General features: G+C 46.7%; 1 protein-coding gene across 1 annotated transcript; it reads right to left on the bottom strand.

The window, feature by feature from the left end:
* Window positions 1-5,177: 5,177 nt before the first annotated feature.
* On the bottom strand, window positions 5,178-11,335 carry LOC139169177 (C-type lectin lectoxin-Thr1-like). Its single transcript, XM_070755002.1, has 4 exons — window positions 11,278-11,335; window positions 10,289-10,377; window positions 9,168-9,302; window positions 5,178-5,267 (listed from the first exon to the last, which is right to left on the bottom strand). Exons 1-4 carry the CDS (start codon window positions 11,333-11,335, stop codon window positions 5,178-5,180), a joined length of 372 nt encoding a protein of 123 aa, XP_070611103.1.
* Between the last annotated feature and the right edge of the window lie 8,780 nt (window positions 11,336-20,115).

The following is a 20,115-nucleotide window of genomic DNA, read 5'->3' as shown; positions in this document are numbered from 1 at the left end:
CTCCTACCCCCTTTCCAAGGTTTCTTCTGCAGGAGAGCACAGTCACCCATCCCCTCATCACATGGGGCTACCCTCGAAGAGGGTTCAGAGACCACAGATAGTCCAGAATGCAGCCATGTGAACTCAGTCTGCTCCGTATCTGACCCAGGAAACCATGTGGGTCATCAATGTAAAATGTTTTAGGGGTAGGAAACTAGGTTCCCAACCCTCCCATTAAACTGAGATGAACCTGCAAGAGAGCAACATAGCATCACAGATGGTCCTTCTGAAGAAGCACCGCTCCCCGTTAAGGCCAGCCCTTGCCATGCAGAAGATTGTGGGGACTTGAGCTTCAGATCACCACAATCTCCTGGCTCTGCAGAACAAAAGAGATCAGTCATAGAAACATAGAAACATAGAAACATAGAAACATAGAAGTCTGGCGGCAGAAAAAGACCCCATGGTCCATCTAGTCTGCCCTTATACTATTTTCTGTATTTTATCTTAGGATGGATATATGTTTATCCCAGGCATGTTTAAATTCAGTTACTGTGGATTTATCTACCACGTCTGCTGGAAGTTTGTTCCAAGGATCTACTACTCTTTCAGTAAAATAATATTTTCTCATGTTGCTTTTGATCTTTCCCCCAACTAACCTCAGATTGTGTCCCCTTGTTCTTGTGTTCACTTTCCTATTAAAAACACTTCCCTCCTGGACCTTATTTAACCCTTTAATATATTTAAATGTTTCGATCATGTCCCCCCTTTTCCTTCTGTCCTCCAGACTATACAGATTGAGTTCATTAAGTCTTTCCTGATACGTTTTATACTTAAGACCTTCCACCATTCTTGTAGCCCGTCTTTGGACCCGTTCAATTTTGTCAATATCTTTTTGTAGGTGAGGTCTCCAGAACTGAACACAGTATTCCAAATGTGGTCTCACCAGCATTCTATATAGCGGGATCATAATCTCCCTCTTCCTGCTTGTTATACCTCTAGCTATGCAGCCAAGCATCCTACTTGCTTTCCCTACTGCCTGACTGCACTGTTCACCCATTTTGAGACTGTCAGAAATCACTACGCCTAAATCCTTTTCTTTTGAAGTATTTGCTAACACAGAACTGCCAATACAATAGTCAGATTGAGGATTCCTTTTCCCCAAGTGCATTATTTTACATTTGGAAACATTAAACTGCAGTTTCCATTGCTTTGACCATTTATCTAGTAAAGCTAAATCATTTACCATATTGCCGACGCCTCCAGGAATATCAACCCTATTGCACACTTTAGAGTCATCGGCAAATAGGCAAACCTTCCCTACCAGACCTTCCCCTATGTCACTCACAAACATATTAAAAAGAATAGGACCCAGAACAGACCCTTGTGGCACACCGCTTGTAACCTGACTCTGCTCAGAATACTCGCCATTCACAACAACCCTCTGGTGTCTATGCTTCAGCCAGCTGCAAATCCATTGAACTATCCAGGGATTAAGTCCAATCTTCACTAATTTATCTATCAGCTCTTTATGTGGAACCGTATCAAAGGCTTTGCTGAAGTCCAGGTAGGCAATATCCACGGCACCACCTTCATCCAACACCTTTGTGACATAGTCAAAGAAATCAATGAGATTAGTCTGACATGATTTGCCTTCAGTAAAGCCATGCTGATTTGGGTCCAATAATTTATTGTTTTTTAGGTGCTGATTTATCCTCTTTTTCAGTAGAGTCTCCATCATTTTAACGACAACTGATGTCAAGCTAAACATAGAAGTCTGACGGCAGAAAAAGACCTCATGGTCCATCTAGTCTGCCCTTATACTATTTCTTGTATTTTATCTTACGATGGATCTATGTTTATCCCAGGCAGGTTTAGATTTAGTTACTGTGGATTTATCTACCACGTCTGCTGGAAGTTTGTTCCGAGGATCTACTACTCTTTCAGTGAAATAATATTTCCTCACGTTACTTTTGATCTTTCCCCCAACTAACTTCAGATTGTGTCCCCTTGTTCTTGTGTTCACTTTCCTCTTAAAAACACTTCCCTCCTGAACCTTATTTAACCCTTTCACATATTTAAATGTTTCGATCATGTTCCCCCTTTCCCTTCTGTCCTCCAGACTATACAGACTGAGTTCATTAAGTCTTTCCTGATACGTTTTATGCTTAAGACCTTCCACCATTCTTGTAGCCCGTCTTTGGACCCGTTCAATTTTGTCAATATCTTTTTGTAGGTGAGGTCTCCAGAACTGAACACAGTACTCCAAATGTGGTCTCACCAGCGCTCTATATAAGGGGATCACAATCTCCCTCTTCCTGCTTGTTATACCTCTAGCTATGCAGCCAAGCATCCTACTTGCTTTTCCTACCACCCGACCACACTGCTCACCCATTTTGAGACTGTCAGAAATCACTACCCCTAAATCCTTCTCTTTTGAAGTTTTTGCTAACACAGAACTGCCCATGCAATACTCAGATTGAGGATTCCTTTTCCCCAAGTGCATTATTTTACATTTGGAAACATTGAACTACAGTTTCCATTGCTTTGACCATTTATCTAGTAAAGCTAAATCATTTACCATATTACAGACCCCTCCAGGAATATCAACCCTATTGCACACTTTAGAGTCATAGGCAAATAGGCAAACCTTCCCTACCAAACCTTCCCCTATGTCACTCACAAACATATTAAAAAGAATAGGACCCAGAACAGACCCTTGTGGCACACAGTCAGAGTTTATTTGTTCTTCTGGTCCACCAGGATGAGCAAAACCAGGTCCAAGCTACAGAAAACATCCATGAAGCAAAGGTTTCATCAATGTGCAGCAGGAAGAGGAGCTATGGGCACTTGCAGAGAAACGGCCTCAATTTTTCACATTTCGAAATACTCCAGCGGAGATATCCTGGTCAGGAAAAAAAAGCGTTGATTGCCCTTGGGAAGTGACTCCCTCCGAGCCCCATAAGATCATTTTGATGGCCTCCCCCTCATTCTCAGAAGATCATGAGGACACCACAGGTGGAAATACTAATCTGTCAAAATGAGCTTAGGATTCAGTAATCCAGATAATATACCTACTCATCAAATTTATTTTGTTTGGGGGTTTTAGGCTGTTCTTGTGTTGGGTTTTGAAGTGTATGTTGTGAGTGGTCCATGTCCGGCTCAGCTAGTCACGGATTTTGAGGATTAAGAGATGGATGAGTACTGGCATCACCTGTGTTCTTAGCACCTGAGTCTGAGAGTGAGCGTGAGGGAGAGTTGGGACTGAGGAACCACCAGAGACCGTAGCACCCCCAGTTGTGGGATTGAATGGATCAGAGGACGAGGGGGAATTAGAGGAGCAGTACCCCCTGTTAGATATAAGAGTCAGGAGAATGTGGTATAGGCAGGAATATCTGAAAAGAAAGGGGTTCTTGGTGTTAGCAGATCTATGGGACATTTGGCCACACCTTGCCAGTATATAAGGGAAAGTCATGGGAAAAGAGGTTGTGGTGAATAATGTTTATCATCATGGTGGTTGGTGAATTTTTATGCTTTCACAGACTTTTTATTCATACCAGTTTCATGTGCTGCTGAGTTTTATTGAACTGTGAGTTTGGTCAAAATGCCAGAATCATTTCAAGGACACTTGGCTCGCAGTTCGGGTGGCTTATCTCTGCTCATTAGCCGGGAATGCTTCCAGCATGGAATGATTTAGAGTTAACCAGTTTTTGCCTGAATTTTTTGTTAAGAAGTAATATTTTTTCCATGATCAATGTTTGTGTGTGGCCTTTATTTTTGGTCATTGACCTGTTCCGGACAGAACAGTGTATAGGGCATTTATCAACTTCAGCAGTGGCTGAAAGTATCTGCAAAAGTGTCTGAAGGTCAGCGGTTCAAATCTCATCACTGGCTCAAGGTTGACTCAGCCTTCCATCCTTCCGAGGTGGGTAAAATGAGGACCCAGATTGTGGGGGCAATAGCCTAGCTCTGTTACAAAAGTGCTATTGCTAACATGTTGTAAGCCGCCCTGAGTCTAAGGAGAAGGGCAGCATAAAAATTGAATAAATAAATAAATAAATAAAAGCTCCATTTGCCAGCCACTCGCACGGAACCATCCCCCTTCCCCTGGTCCACAAAGCCAGAAAGATTGGGGAACTCAGGGTAGAGGATTGATGGACATTTAAGCAGAAAAGAGGAGGAGGAGTCAGCTACACCTACAGGATTCTTTTTATCAAATCATGTCATGTGCTAATTCAGGGGTGTCAAACTGAAGGCCCGCATGCTGAATATTGGTGATGTGGCCCCGGGGATGCGTCGAAAGTTGTAAGTGTGAAAAATGTTCATGTCAAGTTTTTCCATTGATATTGTAGTTTTGAACAGTCATTAAGTGAACTATTGTAAGCCGAGAACTACCTATGTAACTGTTTTAAATAAATAAATAAGGAGTGGTTGACAGTTGCCCATCATTCCAAGATCCTCATCCTTGCTTTGAATCGCACCCCAGCTGCTTCCCCCAACATCTTGGCTCACCTGAACCCTGTTGGAGCTGAGCACAGAACTCGCCGTCCTCCGAGGGATTGGGATCGTGTCTTGCCCAGACTGTGTAGTTGGTTGCAGAACTGTCTGCCCACTCCCATTGGCCTCTCTGTAATGACAGGGAAGCCACCTTAGAGCTCTAGGACCAGCCATCTTGTATTCCACTGACTCTTATCTATCACTGAAGGCTTTGACTATTAGAAGTTCAGATTCTTGAGGAGACTAGCATGGATTAAACACGTACCCATTTGTGTAGTATTCCTTGTGTAGGTGAAAGGCCATATTGCTGGGCAAGCCCAGATGTGACCTGAAACTGCACATAGTGCTTGGTTCATTATGCTGTTAGCATAAGTTAGCATGCGTTTTGCTCAGGCTTTGCAATTACGGATTTCTGGGTAGGCCTGGGAAAAGTTCAGGGAAAGTTCATGTTCTCGGGAATGGTGATATCATCAAAGGGATGGGAGTACTATCTGGTACCATTAGACAAATTCCTTTGCCTAGCTTTCTCACAGGTTTCCTGTAAACTTTTATCACATACCTGCAGCATTATCTATAGACGTTGGCATGTTTATGAATTCAGCATCATGATGAACTGTGCATGTGTATTAGCTGGTTAGGTTATAGAGAAAAGAGAATTTTAAAAGGATGCTGTGTGAAATATGTTTAGGATTAGTTAGGATAAGTTAGGATAACTTGCTGCTTTTGGCTCTTTTAGCTTCTTGGCATTCTTCACATTCTTCACATTCTTCGACCATGGTATCCTTCTCCGCCGGCTGGAGGGGTTGGGAGTGGGAGGCACTGTTCTTCAGTGGTTCTCCTCCTACCTCTCCGGTTGGTCGCAGTCGGTGTTAGTGGGGGGTCAGAGGTCAACTCCGAGGTCTCTCCCTTGTGGAGTGCCTCAGGGGTCGGTCCTCTCCCCCTGCTATTCAATATCTACATGAAACCGCTGGGTGAGATCATCCAAGGGCATGGGGTGAGGTATCATCAATACACTGATGATACCCAATTATACATCTCCACCCCATGTCCAGTGAACGAACCAGTGGAAGTGATGTGCCATCACCCAGACAAGACGGAGTGGCTGTGGGTCTTACCTCCCAAGGACAATTCCATCTGTCTGTCCATTACCCTGGGGGGGGACCACTGACCCCCCTCAGAGAGGGTTCGCAACTTGGGTGTCCTCCTCGATCCACAGCTGACATTGGAACATCATGTTTCGGCTGTCGCAAGGAGGGCGTTTGCCCAGGTTCGACTGGTGCACCAGTTGCGGCCCTATTTGGACAGGGAGCCATTGCTCACAGTCACTCATGCCCTCATCACCTCGAGGTTCGATTACTGCAACGCTCTCTACATGGGGCGACCTTTGAAAAGTGTTTGGAAACTTCAGATCATGCAGAATGCGGCTGCGAGAGACATCGTGGGGCTTCCCAGATTTGCCCACGTTTCTACAACACTCTGTGGTTTGCATTGGCTGCCGATCAGTTTCCAGTCACAATTCAAAGTGTTGGTCATGACCTTTAAAGCCCTACATGGCATTGGAACAGAGTACCTCCAGAACCGCCTGCTACCGAACGAATCCCAGTGACCAATAAGGTCCCACAGAGTTGGCTTTCTTCGGGTGCCGTCGACTAAACAATGTCGTTTGGCAGGCCCCAGGGGAAGAGCCTTCTCTGTGGCGGCCCCGGCCCTCTGGAACCAACTCCCCCCGAAGATTAGAACGGCCCCCACCCTCCCTGTCTTTCGTAAACTACTCAAGACTCACTTATACCACCAGGCATGGGGCAGTTGAGATATTCCTTCCCCCTAGGCCATTACAATTTGTGCATGGTATGTTTGTGTGTATGTTTGGTTTTATAATAAGGGTTTTTTAGTTGTTTTATTATTGGATTGTTACATGTGGTTTTTATCATTGTTGTTAGCTGCCCCGAGTCCATAGTTCCCTGTAAGCTGAGCAGTGAGCAATCGCTCACTTAAAAATCATCATCAACTCAGAGTTTTCCAAACCTGCCCAGAAGCCGAGAGGGAAAGAGTGAGAGGGAAAGAGAGAGAGAGGAAGAGAGGAAGAGAGAGAAACAGATAGAAGAGAGAGAGGAAGGAAAAGAGAAAGAAAAAGAATGGGAGTAAGAAGAGAGAAAGAAAATCAAAATCTAGTTTGAAACTAGCTCAACTATTTAAGTGGCATTTTGATATTGATAGAGTTGCCCTATTATGAGCTCACTGTTATAGACACACAGTACAGTATTTTATTTTGAAATTCTCTGAGGCAAAACAGGGTGGGTTTTTTGTTTGTTTGTTTATTTATTTATTTATTTATTATTTCTGTGCAGCCCAGTCCCGAAGGGACTGCCGCTCAGACACTATACTTTTACGCCCCCCCCCCAAAAAAAAAATTAGAGGGAACACTGCCCGAGTCTACAGAGAGGGGCGGCATACAAATCCAATAAATTATTATTATTATTATTAATTATTCACTAATAAAATAAGGCCTTTGGCTTTTTTCATCCTGCAATGATCTTTGTCTATCTTTGAATTCTTAGTAACAACACAACACATTTGAACAACCTTGGTTCTTGATTTCTTTTCGGGACCACTGTGTTGTTGTCACAAAGAAACACTTGTATTCACAAAGTCACCTGGAACTGAGCTCAATTCCAGGGAAATGACCTTCTTTCTACACAACCAAGCACCTTTCATGAATGGAAAGGAACAGAGCACAGGATGAAAGGAGCAATTTCTGCCCAAAATAAATGGAGGGGAAGAAAGAACAACACTCCCAGGTTGAGACTCGCAGTCCCAAAATTAACGACCCACCAGAGTTTCAAGAAGCCTTCGAGACCCTTCAATGGACCCTGAAGATGAAGGCAGACTGAAGGAGGAGCTGAGGGTGAGAGGTGGCCTGGATCCTGAGATGGGGGAGGGAGAAGGACCCGATCTTTGCGGGTTAAAAGACAACAGTCAGTTCTTCAAGGGGGTAGGACTACTTACAGGACCTTCTTCTGCCGTACACCTGCTAGCAACCGATTCGGGCCCACAGGGTTAGCCTCCTCCGGGTCCCATTGGCTAGGCAATGTCAGCTGCCAGGGCCACGTGGGAGGGCCTTCTCTGTGGCAGCACCAGTTCTCTGGAACTAACTGCCCCCAGAGATCCAGAATGCGCCCACCCTCCTGGCCTTCCAGAAAGCCATTAAAACCTGGCTCTGCTGGCAGGTCTGGGGCCATTGAGCTATACCACCTAGCTCTGGCCAAAGAAGTAATGAATGATTTTTGTATCAAGGTTTTTAATTGTTTTCATATTATTTTTAAATTGTTGCACAGCCGCCCTGAGCTTGGGAAGAATTGGATGGCTTATACTGTATTTTTGGAGTATAAGACACACCTTTTTCCTCCCTAAAAGGGGCTGATAATTAGGGTGTGTCTTATACTCTGAGTGTAGCTCCCCCCCCCAGCCCTAACTAGCTGCTAACAATGTTCCCAGCTCTTCCCTTGCAGGCTCTTTCATTGTTTCTCTCTGCAAAGAATGTTTTCCAAGCCCTAAGTCTTTGCAGGGTTTTTTTCATTGCGTTGATCTGCTCTGAATAAGTTTATTTCCAGCCTTAAACAGGTGCTAGCAATGTTCCCAGCTCTTACTGGCTTGCAAACTCTTTCATTGTTACTCTCTGGATAAAGTTTTTTTAAAGTCCTAACCAGGGGATAAAACAATGTGCTGGCTAAGGACGCTATACAAATGAAGACCTGGTAAGCAGATTATTTTCCCCATTTTGCTCCCTTGAAACTAAGGTGAGTCTTATACTCCAAAAACATGGCAAATTAAATTAAATTAAATTAAATTAAATTAAATTGAATTGAATTGAATTGAACTGAACTGAACTGAACTGAACTGAACTGAACTGAACTAAACTAAACTAAACTAAACTAAACTAAACTAAATTAAATTAAATTAAATTAAATTAAATTAAATGTTGGTGAGGGCCAGGAGACACAGCATTGGAGGAAATGCATTGGCTGCCGATCAGTTTCCGGTCACAATTCAAAGTGTTGGTTATGACCTTTAAAGCCCTTCATGGCACTGGACCAGAATATCTCCGAGACCGCCTCCTGCCGCACGAATCCCAGCGACCGATTAGGTCCCACAGAGTTGGCCTTCTCCGGGTCCCGTCAACTAAACAATGTCGGTTGGCGGGCCCCAGGGGAAGAGCCTTCTCTGTGGCGGCACCGGCCCTCTGGAACCAACTCCCCCCGGAGATTAGAACTGCCCCTACTCTTCCTGTGTTCCGTAAACTCCTTAAAACCCACCTTTGCCGTCAGGCATGGGGGAACTGAAACATCTCCCCCTGGGCATGTTTAATTTATATATGGTATGCTTGTGTGTATGTCTGTTAGTATATGGGGTCTTTTTTAAATCTTTAAATATTTTAAATTTCTCAGATTATTTATGATTTGTTCCACGTGTTGTGAGCCGCCCCGAGTCTTCAGAGAGGGGCAGCATACAAATCCAAATAATAAATAAATAAATAAATAAATCATAGGTTCATAGGTTTTGTCCAAGGTGAGAGCTTTTGTGGGAGAGATATGCACCTTCTATTGGGAGATCCATCTAAAAAGCCTCACAGAAATGGTAAGTATGGATTTGTGAACATGTGCAACAGAAGGAGACCTACTTTAGATGGGACCTACTTCTAGATGCAATCCAATCCAGACATTTCTGCGACTTCTGAGATTGCCGGAAACATATTGAGGCAAGGCAGTTGACTCTTCAGCGCTATGGATGGAGGCGAGGTGACAGCCTGGCCTGTAGTTCATGCAGAATATCTGGGAAGGAGCCACAAGGGAGAAAGGCACTTGTTAAGGAGGCAAGCAAGTGTGTGTGTGTGTGTGTGTGTGTGTGTGTGTGTGTGTGTGTTAGTTTGTGAAAGTGATCAAAGAGTCAGGGAATTCTTTCCAGCCCTAACCAGGTGCTAACGATGTTCCCAGTTCTTACTCGCTTGCAAGCTCCTTCATTGTTACTCTTGGCAAAGAAGGTTTTCCAAGCCCTAAGTCTTTGCAGGGTTTTTCCATTGCTCTACTTGCTCCAAATGTTTATTTCCAGCCCTAACCAGATTCTAACAATGTTCCCAGCTCTTATTGGCTTGCAAGCTCTTTCATTGTTTCTGTCTCCGAATAAATTTTTTTTTGAAACCCTAACCAGGGGATAAATAATGTGCTGGCTAAGGATGCTGGCCAGATGAACACCTGGTAAGCAGATTCTTCTTCCCATTTTGCTCCCCCAAAACTAAGGTGTGACTTATACTCTGGTGCATCTTATGCTCCAAAACTACGGTAATTACCCTTATGCTTATCTACTACTAGGACTGTAGCCATCTGATAAGACCCTTTAAACATTTCAGCGAAGCCGTTTGAAAGATTTAAGTTTTCATTTGAACAAACCTGAACTCTAAATAAGTCTTGTAAATAGTCAATGCTTTATTATTGAAAACTAGTGGTGGGCATCTATTTTCTGGGGGCCTCGGTGCTAGAACATAACAGAAGGTCTGAAGATGCCACCAGAGTTGCCAGTGAAACATCAGGAGATCTGGTTGAGGCTCTGCACTGCCCAACGGCTACCAGCCACGAAAGCCCACAGCAGTATCTCACCCAGAGAACACTTGCGTTTCAGAGTCCCCTGAGATAAGGGTCCTTTTCATGCACACAGCCTAGTGGCTCTCCACTGCAGCCCACCCAGAGGGGACTTAGAGGGCTGTGCCTAGACTTCTCCTCCGCCTGGCCTAGGATGTTCACAGATACACAGCACTTCTAACCTCGGCATCGTTCCAGTTCTTGCGGCTATCAAAGACCTTGTAGCAAAACCTTTGCATGGAGAGCTGATCACTGAGACATTGTCTGGCTCCTGTGTGGGAAGAGAGGAAGCCCAATGAAAAGATGGCCAAGAGTGGAGGAGGAGGAAGAGGAGGAGGAGGAGGAGGAGGAGACAGTGGATTCTGCAGAAGACCCTGCTTACAGTCCTACATTGCAAACACCTTTGATGGCAATGAATTGAAACTGGCTTGGGCTGCAAACAGAGCAGGTGCCTTTGGTTTAGCCTTGGCTAATTCCTCTGAAAGTACGTGACGTCTGTCAGTCTGTCCTTTTGGGTTGGTTTGTTGTTCAGTGAAAATGGATTCCTTCAAGAACCAGGTTAAGTCGGTTTAACCTTTGCCCACTTGGATCTCTGGTGCCAGTTGTGAAGTTTCATCAGCCGGTCTGACTTAGCAACACTTATCCCCACTTTGGCTGCAACCTAGCTAGGCTGCTGAAACGTGGTTTATGTGGGTCTGAAGATGTGAGTATAGGATGAGAGGGGTTGGCAAAATATATTTACTAACCCCTCACATCCTGGACATAAATTGTTTCAACTCCCACCCTCAAAATGTCGCTATAGAGCACCACGCACCAAGACAACTAGACACAATAACAGTCTTTTCCCCGAATGCCATCACTCTGCTAAACAAATAATTCCCTCAACACTGTCAAACTATTCATCAGCTATGATAACCTATCTTTCATTAAACCTTTAACTATCAATTAAAGAGTCTGAATTTTGATAGCATCAATTCTGCTTTGTTTTTCCCTTGTGGCCAACAGCACTGGGCCTTGTAGCAGAGAAAGAAGGCCAGCTCTAAATTCTGGAACACATCAAATGGGAATGGAAGCAATTCCAGGGAGGGGAGTTTGAAAGTGGGGGAGGTCTAAGCAGGAAGGGGGTCAGAGGCAAGAGAATTGGCCTCTCCGGACATGAGAGGGAACTCACCTGTTAGGGAGAAGGCCACCACCAGCAAGCCCAGGCTCACAAAGATGAATCTCCCCATGGTCTCCTTTCCTGCAGAAAAGAACAGGGAGGGCAGAAGAAGAAGCTGTCTCTCTCTCTCTGTCTCTCTCTCTCTGTCTCTCTCTCTCTCTCTCTCTCTTTCTTTCTCTCTCTCTCTCTGTTTTCTCTCTCTCCATCTGAAGTGACCTCTTGCAAGGAACTGCAGGCAAAGTCCTGGTTCCAGCAGAGGTCTGTAGGAAGGTCCTTAAGACAGGGGTCTATGGGGGATCTTGGGTGGGGGAGAAAGAGGGAATCTTCAGGAAAAGTTAGGTTTCAGTTTATTGGATTTATATGGCGCCCTCTCCGAAGACTCAGGGTGGCTTGTGTTGTGAGCCGCCCCGAGTCTTCGGAGAGGGACGACATACAAATCTAATAATCCAGTCTGCCTCCTTGGTCCCCCAGCAGCTTCGGTGGGTCAGAGTGGATCCTGCATTACTCTATAAAGGGGAGAAGGACCCTCTTTCCCCAGAAAGGCTCTTCCCCACAGATCCCTTGCTCCCCACCTCCCACAGATCCCCTGCTGGAACCTGGACTTCAGATGCAGCCCCTTCAACAGCCCCTTCAGATGGAGAAAGAAAGGCAGAACTGATGGAGGGGCCTCACCTGGAGAGCTGCACTCACCTGTCCCTTTGCCTCCACAGGTAGCAAGTCTGCTCAGTGGCCACTCCAGGCTTGTCCTCCTGCAAAGGGAACGGGGGGCATTTATAGGCAAGGAAGGAGAGGGGGGAGAGGAGGCAGAGGGAGACACAAATGGCTTCGCTTCAGGATTTCTGCTCCTGATTAACAACCTGGAAGAAGCTTCTTTGCACCACTAATTTTGGAACATGATAAGGGTACAGAACGTTTACTCCTGGGGGTTTAATCAGATGCATTGATTGATTGATTGATTGATTGATTGGGAACAGTGTTTCCCAACCTTTCTCGCCTTCCGCAAGACTCTATGTTTCCAGGCATGGGGTAATTAATATATCCCCTCTCTGACTAGAAAGATTTATGTATGGTGACAATAGCGTAATTTTTGATTGTTTTAATGATAGTGGGCTTTTAGCTACAGTTTGTAATTATTAGATTTGTACTGCATTGTTTATTGTTGTTGTGAGTCTTCAGAGAGGGGCGGCATACAAGTCTAATAAATTATTATTATTATTATTATTATTATTATTATTATTATTGAAGTAGACCCAGAGACAGGGTTTGAGCAATCGGTACTTTTATTCAGCTCAGAGAATAAGTGACAGCTCAGCAAGGTAAAGTGACGATTCAGCGAGTACCGACTGGCTCTGCAGGGAGAAGCCGCTTCTTTTATACTTTTGCGGTTCCCGCCAAAGCGAGAGCCGGCCGCGTCTGAGCCAATCAGGAGCGACTTCCTGCTTGGGCTCAGACAGCGCTGGAAAAGAGGAACAAACTATTTACAGCGTTACAAGGTAGCCATTTCAGGATACAACACCCCTCCCCTCATAGTTGGACCCATCCATCAAGAAAGCCACGTGACGAAGTCGTCCAATCGGTGAGGCCTTCGAGACTCTCGCGCTGACCTGCGCAGTCCATTTTCTCCTTCGCCACTGACTGTGGAGGATGGCTCGCCGCTGTTCTCCCGGTGCGGCGGACTAGGCCTGGCGGGCCCAACGAAGGCCTCGGAGGACGAGGATGGCTCGGCGTCGCTGGATGGTTCCCCCTGGCCCGATAAGTCTCTCTGCGTGTTTCTTAGTTCGGGCAATGTATAAAAGTCTGTTGAGGGGGGAGAGTCCGAGTCAGCGGGTTGTTGTAATTGGTTTTCAGTTCGTTTCCGAATGTGGTCTATGTGTCGTTTCCACAAACGACCATCCTCCAGTTTAACAATATAAGTCTTGGGTGCATTTTGCTTAACAATAATTCCCTTCATCCAGTTTACATTTCCATCAAAGCATTTTACATATACATTTTGACCCAGATACATTTCTCTTTCTGGTTTTATGCACATTTGGTTATTATTCAAACAGAACCTTGGGTTTAACCTGTCTAGTGGTGACCTCAACTTTCTCCCCATCAATAACTCTGCAGGGCTTACATGTGTGTGCGAGTTAGGGGTAATGTGCTGGGTTAATAAGAATTGGTCCAAGTTCTGTTGCACATCTCCAGGGCCTGACCTGTGCAATGCCTCTTTTGCCACCCTTACGTAACGTTCTGCCAACCCGTTAGCCCAGGGCGAGTAAGGCGAGATGAGGGCATGTCTGACCCCCAGGCCATCTAGGAATAATTCGAATTGCCTGGCTGTTAGTTGTGGTCCATTGTCAGACACCAATAGATCAGGGCAACCATGGGATGCAAACAGTCTGCTCAATACCTTGATAGTGGCACTTGTGGTTATGTTGTTCATTGCTATTATTTCCAACCATTTGGAGAAAGCATCAACCACTATTAGGAAATACTGAGACCCCACTGGGCCAGCAAAATCAATGTGGATCCTAGACCAAGGGCCAGCAGGCTGTTCCCACTCAGCCGGAGTTGTTTTGGGGGGATTGGGCCTAGACTCTTGGCACGGGTCACACTTTGAAACCCAACTTTCAATATCAGCATCAAGCCCTGGCCACCATAAATGCCCCCTTGCTAGGCTCTTCATCCTGACAATCCCAGGATGGCCCACGTGTAACATTCTGAGTACCTTTTCCCTTAGGCGTTTGGGGATGATCACTCTATCCCCCCACAGCAAACAACCTTTTACATATGACAATTCAAGCCTTTTGTTCTTAAAATCACACAATTCAGGTTTAACAATATCATTTTGCCATCCCTTTAGAACACAGTTCACTACTTGTTTCAGGATTTGGTCTTGCTGCGTGTGTGCAGCTACCTCTTTTGCTGTGGTTAGTGGGTTTTCCTCGAGTTCTATCATTAGCACGTCTGTGGTTGGAACAGGGTCTTCTACCAAGTCTGCTATGGGGCATCTGCTGAGGCCGTCTGCATGATTGATTTCCTTCCCCCCCTTGTGGGTGAGCTCATACTGATACCCAGAGAGGAAAAGGGCCCATCTGATTAGTCTTGGAGACATAAAAGGTGGAGTGGGCTTGTTGGGGGCTAGCAGGCCTAGTAGGGGTTTGTGGTCAGTGACTAGCTCAAAATTTCTTCCAAAAATGTAATTGTGAAACTTCTTTACCCCTGCCACTAATGCCAGAGCCTCCTTGTCTAACTGGCTATAATTTCTCTCCGTGCTGGTCATGGTTCTTGAAAAAAATGCTATTGGGGCCTCTGTCTGATTAGGTAGAACGTGAGCTAGGACTCCTCCTATGCCGTACGGCGAAGCGTCGCACGTGAGCCTAATGGGTAGTGAGGCACTATATTGGACTACTACACTTTTAGAAGTTAGTAAATTTTTTATTTGAGCAAAGGCTTCACGTTCAATTTTCCCCCATGTCCAGCGGGCTTCCTTCTGGAGTAAACGATGGAGAGGCTCTGCTACTGTTGCCTTCTGCTTTAAAAAAACGGAATAAAAATTAAGGAGGCCCAAAAATGCTTGCAACTCACTCTTATCTCGTGGCTCTGGGGCTTCTCTAATTGCTCTCAGCTTCTCAGTTGTGGGGTGGATACCTTCCTTATCTATTTTATATCCTAGGAATTCAATACTGTTAGTTCCCCAGACACATTTATCAGGCTTGATTCGTAACCCTTTGTCCTGTAGCCTCTTAAGTACTTCCCTTATTCTTTTGTTCACTTGTTCCTGGTTTTCCCCTGCAATTAAGATGTCATCAAAATATGGGATGGCCCCATTTACCCCTGACAATAGGCGTTCCATGATGCTCTGGAATATCCCTGGGGCTATGCTCACCCCAAACTGTAACCTCGTGCATTTGAAAGCCCCCCTGTGCGTTACAATTGTTTGAGCGTTTGCTGTTTGTTCATCGACCGGAAGTTGCTGGTAAGCCTGCGCCAGGTCGATCTTTGCGAACCTTTTCCCCTCCCCCAGGGAGTGTAAGAGTTGTTGCACAACCGGAATGGGGTAGGGGTGGTGTTGGAGTGCCTTATTCAGGGTTGATTTGTAATCAGCGCAAACTCTTAAGGAGCCATCTGGCTTCAGGGGTGTCACTATGGGAGTTTCCCATGGCCCCTGTTCCACAGGGACCAAGATACCTTGACTAATGAGTTTGTCCAGCTGTAAGTCTAGCTTGGGGAGAAGCGGGAGGGGAACCCTGCGAGGTTTCAGTCTAACTGGTGGGACCTTGGGGTCAATAGAGAAAGATATGGGGGTTCCCTTATACAATCCTAAGGTGGGGCTGAACACTTCAGGGAACTCTTTCACAAAGTTAGGCATAATATCACAGTTTACATTACACACACCCGAAATTTCAATCCCCAACGGTTCCATCCATGCTAGCCCTAGCAGGGAGTGTTTGGCCCCCGTCACAATAAGCATGGGAAGGGTACATTTGACATTCTTAAATACAATAGGTACATTTGCAGTTCCCAGGACCGAGATTACCCCCCCTTGGAAGTCTCTGATCACCAAAGAGGTTTGAATTAGGTCAGCCTCAGACACATTAGGCATATATAGCTTAAATTTTTCCCAGGGCATGATGGTATATCTCGAACCCGTATCCAGCTCCATTGAGCAAGGCTGGTTATTTAGCAACAACGAGATAACAATTTTAGCCCCCTTTTTGGTTGCCGTGTTATTCACGGAATATTGAGAGTTACCTCTATTGTAGTCTCGGTTAGCGGTGGGGTAATTCCTTTGACCCGAGTTGCGGAACGGTCTCCTTTCTCGCGATTGGGGGGGGTGGTTTTGGGGTCGCTGGTATTGTTGTGTGGCAAAAGTTTCTTCTGGTGCCGTTGCCCTGCATGCGATGGCGATGTGGCCTCTCCGGTTGCAACGGCGGCAAGTGGTGTCGCGGAACGGGCATCGATGGCGCTGGTGATTTCCCCGGCAGCCCGCGCAGGGGGCTGGATGAGTAGCTCTAGGGTGTCTCGGTTGGTCTTGCAGGAGGAGGCAGTCGTCCCCGTTGCTAGTTGGCTGGCCGCGGACGTCTGTTCCCATGGCGCTGGGAGACTCGGCGTCGATTTTGGCAATGGTTTCTCGCCTTCCGTGCTCTTTTAATTCTCTTGCCGCTGCGTCGGCTGCTTCCGCGGTTTGCGCTAATTTGATTACGGTTTGTAGAGTCGGCTCATCTTCGGTGAGGAGTTTACTTCTCACTGTGTGGTTCTTCATGCCGAAAATCAAGGCGTCGGTGAGGCGAGCTTCCGGATCTTGAAACTTGCATTGAGCGAGTACCGTTCGAAGCCGCGTTGTGAATTGGCTTATCGACTCGGTTTCTCTCTGAGCCATCATGTGAAATTGATGCCGGTAAACCACGGCTGGTCTGGTTGGTTTAAAATGGCTCGCTAGTTTCTGTTGAAGGACGTCCCACGCTGTGGCTCTTGCTTGTTCTGGTTCGGTGAGAGTTTGGGCAAGTCTACGGATCTCTGCGCCGCAGTAGTTTAGAAAAATAGCCCGTCTGCGATCGGCTCCGGCGTCCTGCATTCCCGCCGCCTCGAGGAATATCTCGAAGGTGGCCATGTACTCGTCCCAAGTCATTTTCTCGGCATCGAAAAGTTCTGGAGCCTGGCCGATCTGGATTTTGTCCATGTTGCACGCGAAGTTCTTCCGTTCGTTCGTCGCCAGTGAAGTAGACCCAGAGACAGGGTTTGAGCAATCGGTACTTTTATTCAGCTCAGAGAATAAGTGACAGCTCAGCAAGGTAAAGTGACGATTCAGCGAGTACCGACTGGCTCTGCAGGGAGAAGCCGCTTCTTTTATACTTTTGCGGTTCCCGCCAAAGCGAGAGCCGGCCGCGTCTGAGCCAATCAGGAGCGACTTCCTGCTTGGGCTCAGACAGCGCTGGAAAAGAGGAACAAACTATTTACAGCGTTACAAGGTAGCCATTTCAGGATACAACAATTATTATTATTAATTATTGGTGGACCAGAGGAAGAGGAGGTGGCTGCAGAGGTTGGGGATAATTCCAGATGTACATCGCTCACATAAATGTAGCTGTCAGGCCGAAGCCCTTGTCTGGAGTTAGAGACTTTGGCCTTCCACAAGTAGTAAAAGGACTGTGGGACTTGGGGAGGGTGGTTGCAGTGGCGGGAAGCAGCCAGTGTTCACAGTTGTGCGGCTCTGGTAGGAAAATCCCACATGCATGCACAGCTGTGTGCCCCCGACGTGCCCCTGCGTGAGATTTGGCTTCTGTACATGCACAGCCAGCCAAATCTTGCGCGAGGTCACAGGAGAGAGCGAGATTTCGGCTACTTTCATGGATTTTTGCTTCTGCGCATGTAGAAGGGAGGGAAAGGGGATTTAAACATGACCTCTTGCAATGTGCACTTGGATTCATTTCTGGAACACCAGCTACAAACTACAGCAGGAGCCAAAGGTAGAATGAAGCTAGTCAGATTTGCCCTCTTTCTCCTGCTGTGTCTCCCAGCCCTGGTGCAACTTAATGAACCCGGAGCCAGCTAACAAGTCCCAGATGTGAGTTTCCCCCTAGAGGGTCACTGCTAAGTGGCCTCTCAGCTCTACTCCCTGCAGGAATATTCTCAAGGCCTGCACACAAAGGCACATTTCCCCCCACCTATGAGTTACCACCTGTTACAGGTAATGCAGGAACCAGGAATGAGCTTCTAAATGTCTCCCTTCCTGCTCTGTGGGGAGAGTTTTGGCTGAGGCCACCTCTCATCTCTTTGTGTCCAAATCCAGCTGTGGGAGAACTTTGGGAGAAGGTGATTCTTCTTCTGCCATGGCTGAGGTCTTCCGAGGGTGGGTTGACCAGCACAGGTGAGCCTCTTTGTGGTCCATCCAGCATCCTCAACTGAACTAGGAAGGGAACAGAGGCAATGTCCTTAACAAGACTTTTAGGATTTGGAAGGTCAAGAAGGGTAGGCATCTTTTGTGTTGACACTGGGAGTAAGTCAAGCATTCATCTTCCATGGAGATCACAACATGTCCAAGGGCATGATTTGGGCTGGGTTTAGCCCCACAATTATTGAGATAATTTTGATATTACTGAGGGAGAAGGAACCCTGAAATGGAGAAAATGTGACCATATCAATTAGAATAGAGCTGGAAGAGGCCTTTGAGGTCTTCTAGACCAGTGTTTCCCAACCAGTGTGCCGCGGGACATGGTCAGGTGTGCCGTGAGCCCGGCCTTGCTGGAGCTTCCCTAGCGGTGACGGCGTGAGCTTTTGGGGCCCGGTGGGAGGGCATCGGCCACTGTTGCTTCTAAGCTGCATGGGCGGGCGCCCGCACAGCATTAGGAAACCCCACCCCCCACACAGAAATTTTTGAAGTGGCGCAAAGCCACGCAGTCCTGAATCGCTCCCTTCTCCGGCCAGCAAAGTCTGCTGCCTAGGAAAGCGGCGCATTTGAAAAACGCGTGTTTTAAAAGCGCGCCGCTTTCCCAGGCAGCCGGCTTGCTGGCCGGAGAAGCAAGCGATCCGGGACTGTGTGGCTTTGTGCCATGATGACAACAACGGCGCCGTGGTGGCTTTCAAGCGCCACCCTTCGTGGCGCCCCACCACCCATTCCTGCAGGTAGCAGTCAGGCGGGGTACCGGGAGGCGGAGGCGGCGCGTGGCCTGGCGCTGAGCGCCATGGACACCTGGGAGGGCGAAGGGGTGAATGTGGCTGCTGCCTCTTAGGGGGAGGCGAAGGCGACGGCGGAGTCCGTGCTGGGACCATGTGGGGCTGCTGATCCAGGGGGTCGCGGACCAGGAAGCCGCCCTCCACTCTCTCCGCTCTCTCTTTCTCTCTCTGTTGCTGGTGTGGTGCACAAGACAGAAAGAGAGAGAGAGAAAAAGGAGGAGAGAAAGCAAGAGAGAAAGAGAGAGAAGTAAAAGCAAGAGAGAAATCAAGAGGGAGAGAGAAAGCAAGGAAGAGAGAGAGAGAGAGAAAGAGTGTGTGTGTGTGAGAAAGCAGGAGAGAAAGAAAGAGAGGGAGAGAAAAAGAAAGCAAGAGAGAGAGAGAGAGAAAGAGTGTGTGTGAGAGAGAAAGCAAGAGAAAGAAAGCAAGTAAGTGAAAGAGAGAGAGAGAGAAAGAAAGAAAGAAAGAGAAAGAGGGAAGGAAAGCAAGAGAGAGAGAAAGAGAGAAAGCAAGGGAGAGAGAGAGAAAGCAAGGGAGAGAGAAAGAGAGAATAAAAGAGCAAGAGAGAGAGAGAATGCAAGAGAAAGAGAGAAAGCAAGAAAGAGAGAAAGAGGGAGGAAAGGAGGGAGAGAGAAAGAGCAAAAAAGAGAGGAAGGAAGGAAGAAAGAGGGATGGAGAGAGAGGGGGAAAGAAAGAGGGCGGGAGAGAGAGGGGAAAGAAAGAGGGAGGGAGAGAGAAATAGGGTGAAAGGGAGGATGAGAGGGTTTTTTGTCCAAACTTTTTTAGCCCCCCCCCCCGCTCAATGTTCCCCAGGATTTTGTAAATGTGAATAATGTGCCGCGGCTCAAAAAAGGTCGGGAAACACTGTTCTAGACCAATCCCTTGCTCAAGCAAGAGACTCTAGACTGTCCGAGACAAATGGCTTCCCAGTCTCTTCTTAAAAATCTCCAGTGATGAAGCACCCATCACTTCTGGAGGCAAGGAGTTCCACTGGTTAATTGTCCTCAGGGTTAGGAAGTTTCTCCTTAATTCCAGGTTGCTCCTCTCCTTGGTGAGTTTCCATCCATTGTTTCTCTTCTTGCCTTCTCATGCTTTGGGAAATAAGTTGACCCCCTCCTCTTTCTGGCAGCCCCTCAAATACTCTAACATTGTTATCATGTCACCCTTAGTCCTTCTTTTTTTTTAGACTACCCA

The sequence above is a fragment of the Erythrolamprus reginae genome, chromosome 6 (genome assembly GCF_031021105.1).
Source record: "Erythrolamprus reginae isolate rEryReg1 chromosome 6, rEryReg1.hap1, whole genome shotgun sequence".
Lineage (NCBI taxonomy): Eukaryota > Metazoa > Chordata > Lepidosauria > Squamata > Dipsadidae > Erythrolamprus > Erythrolamprus reginae.
Note: the sequence above shows the minus strand (reverse complement) of the source record. Positions and strands in the feature narration are given on the sequence as shown.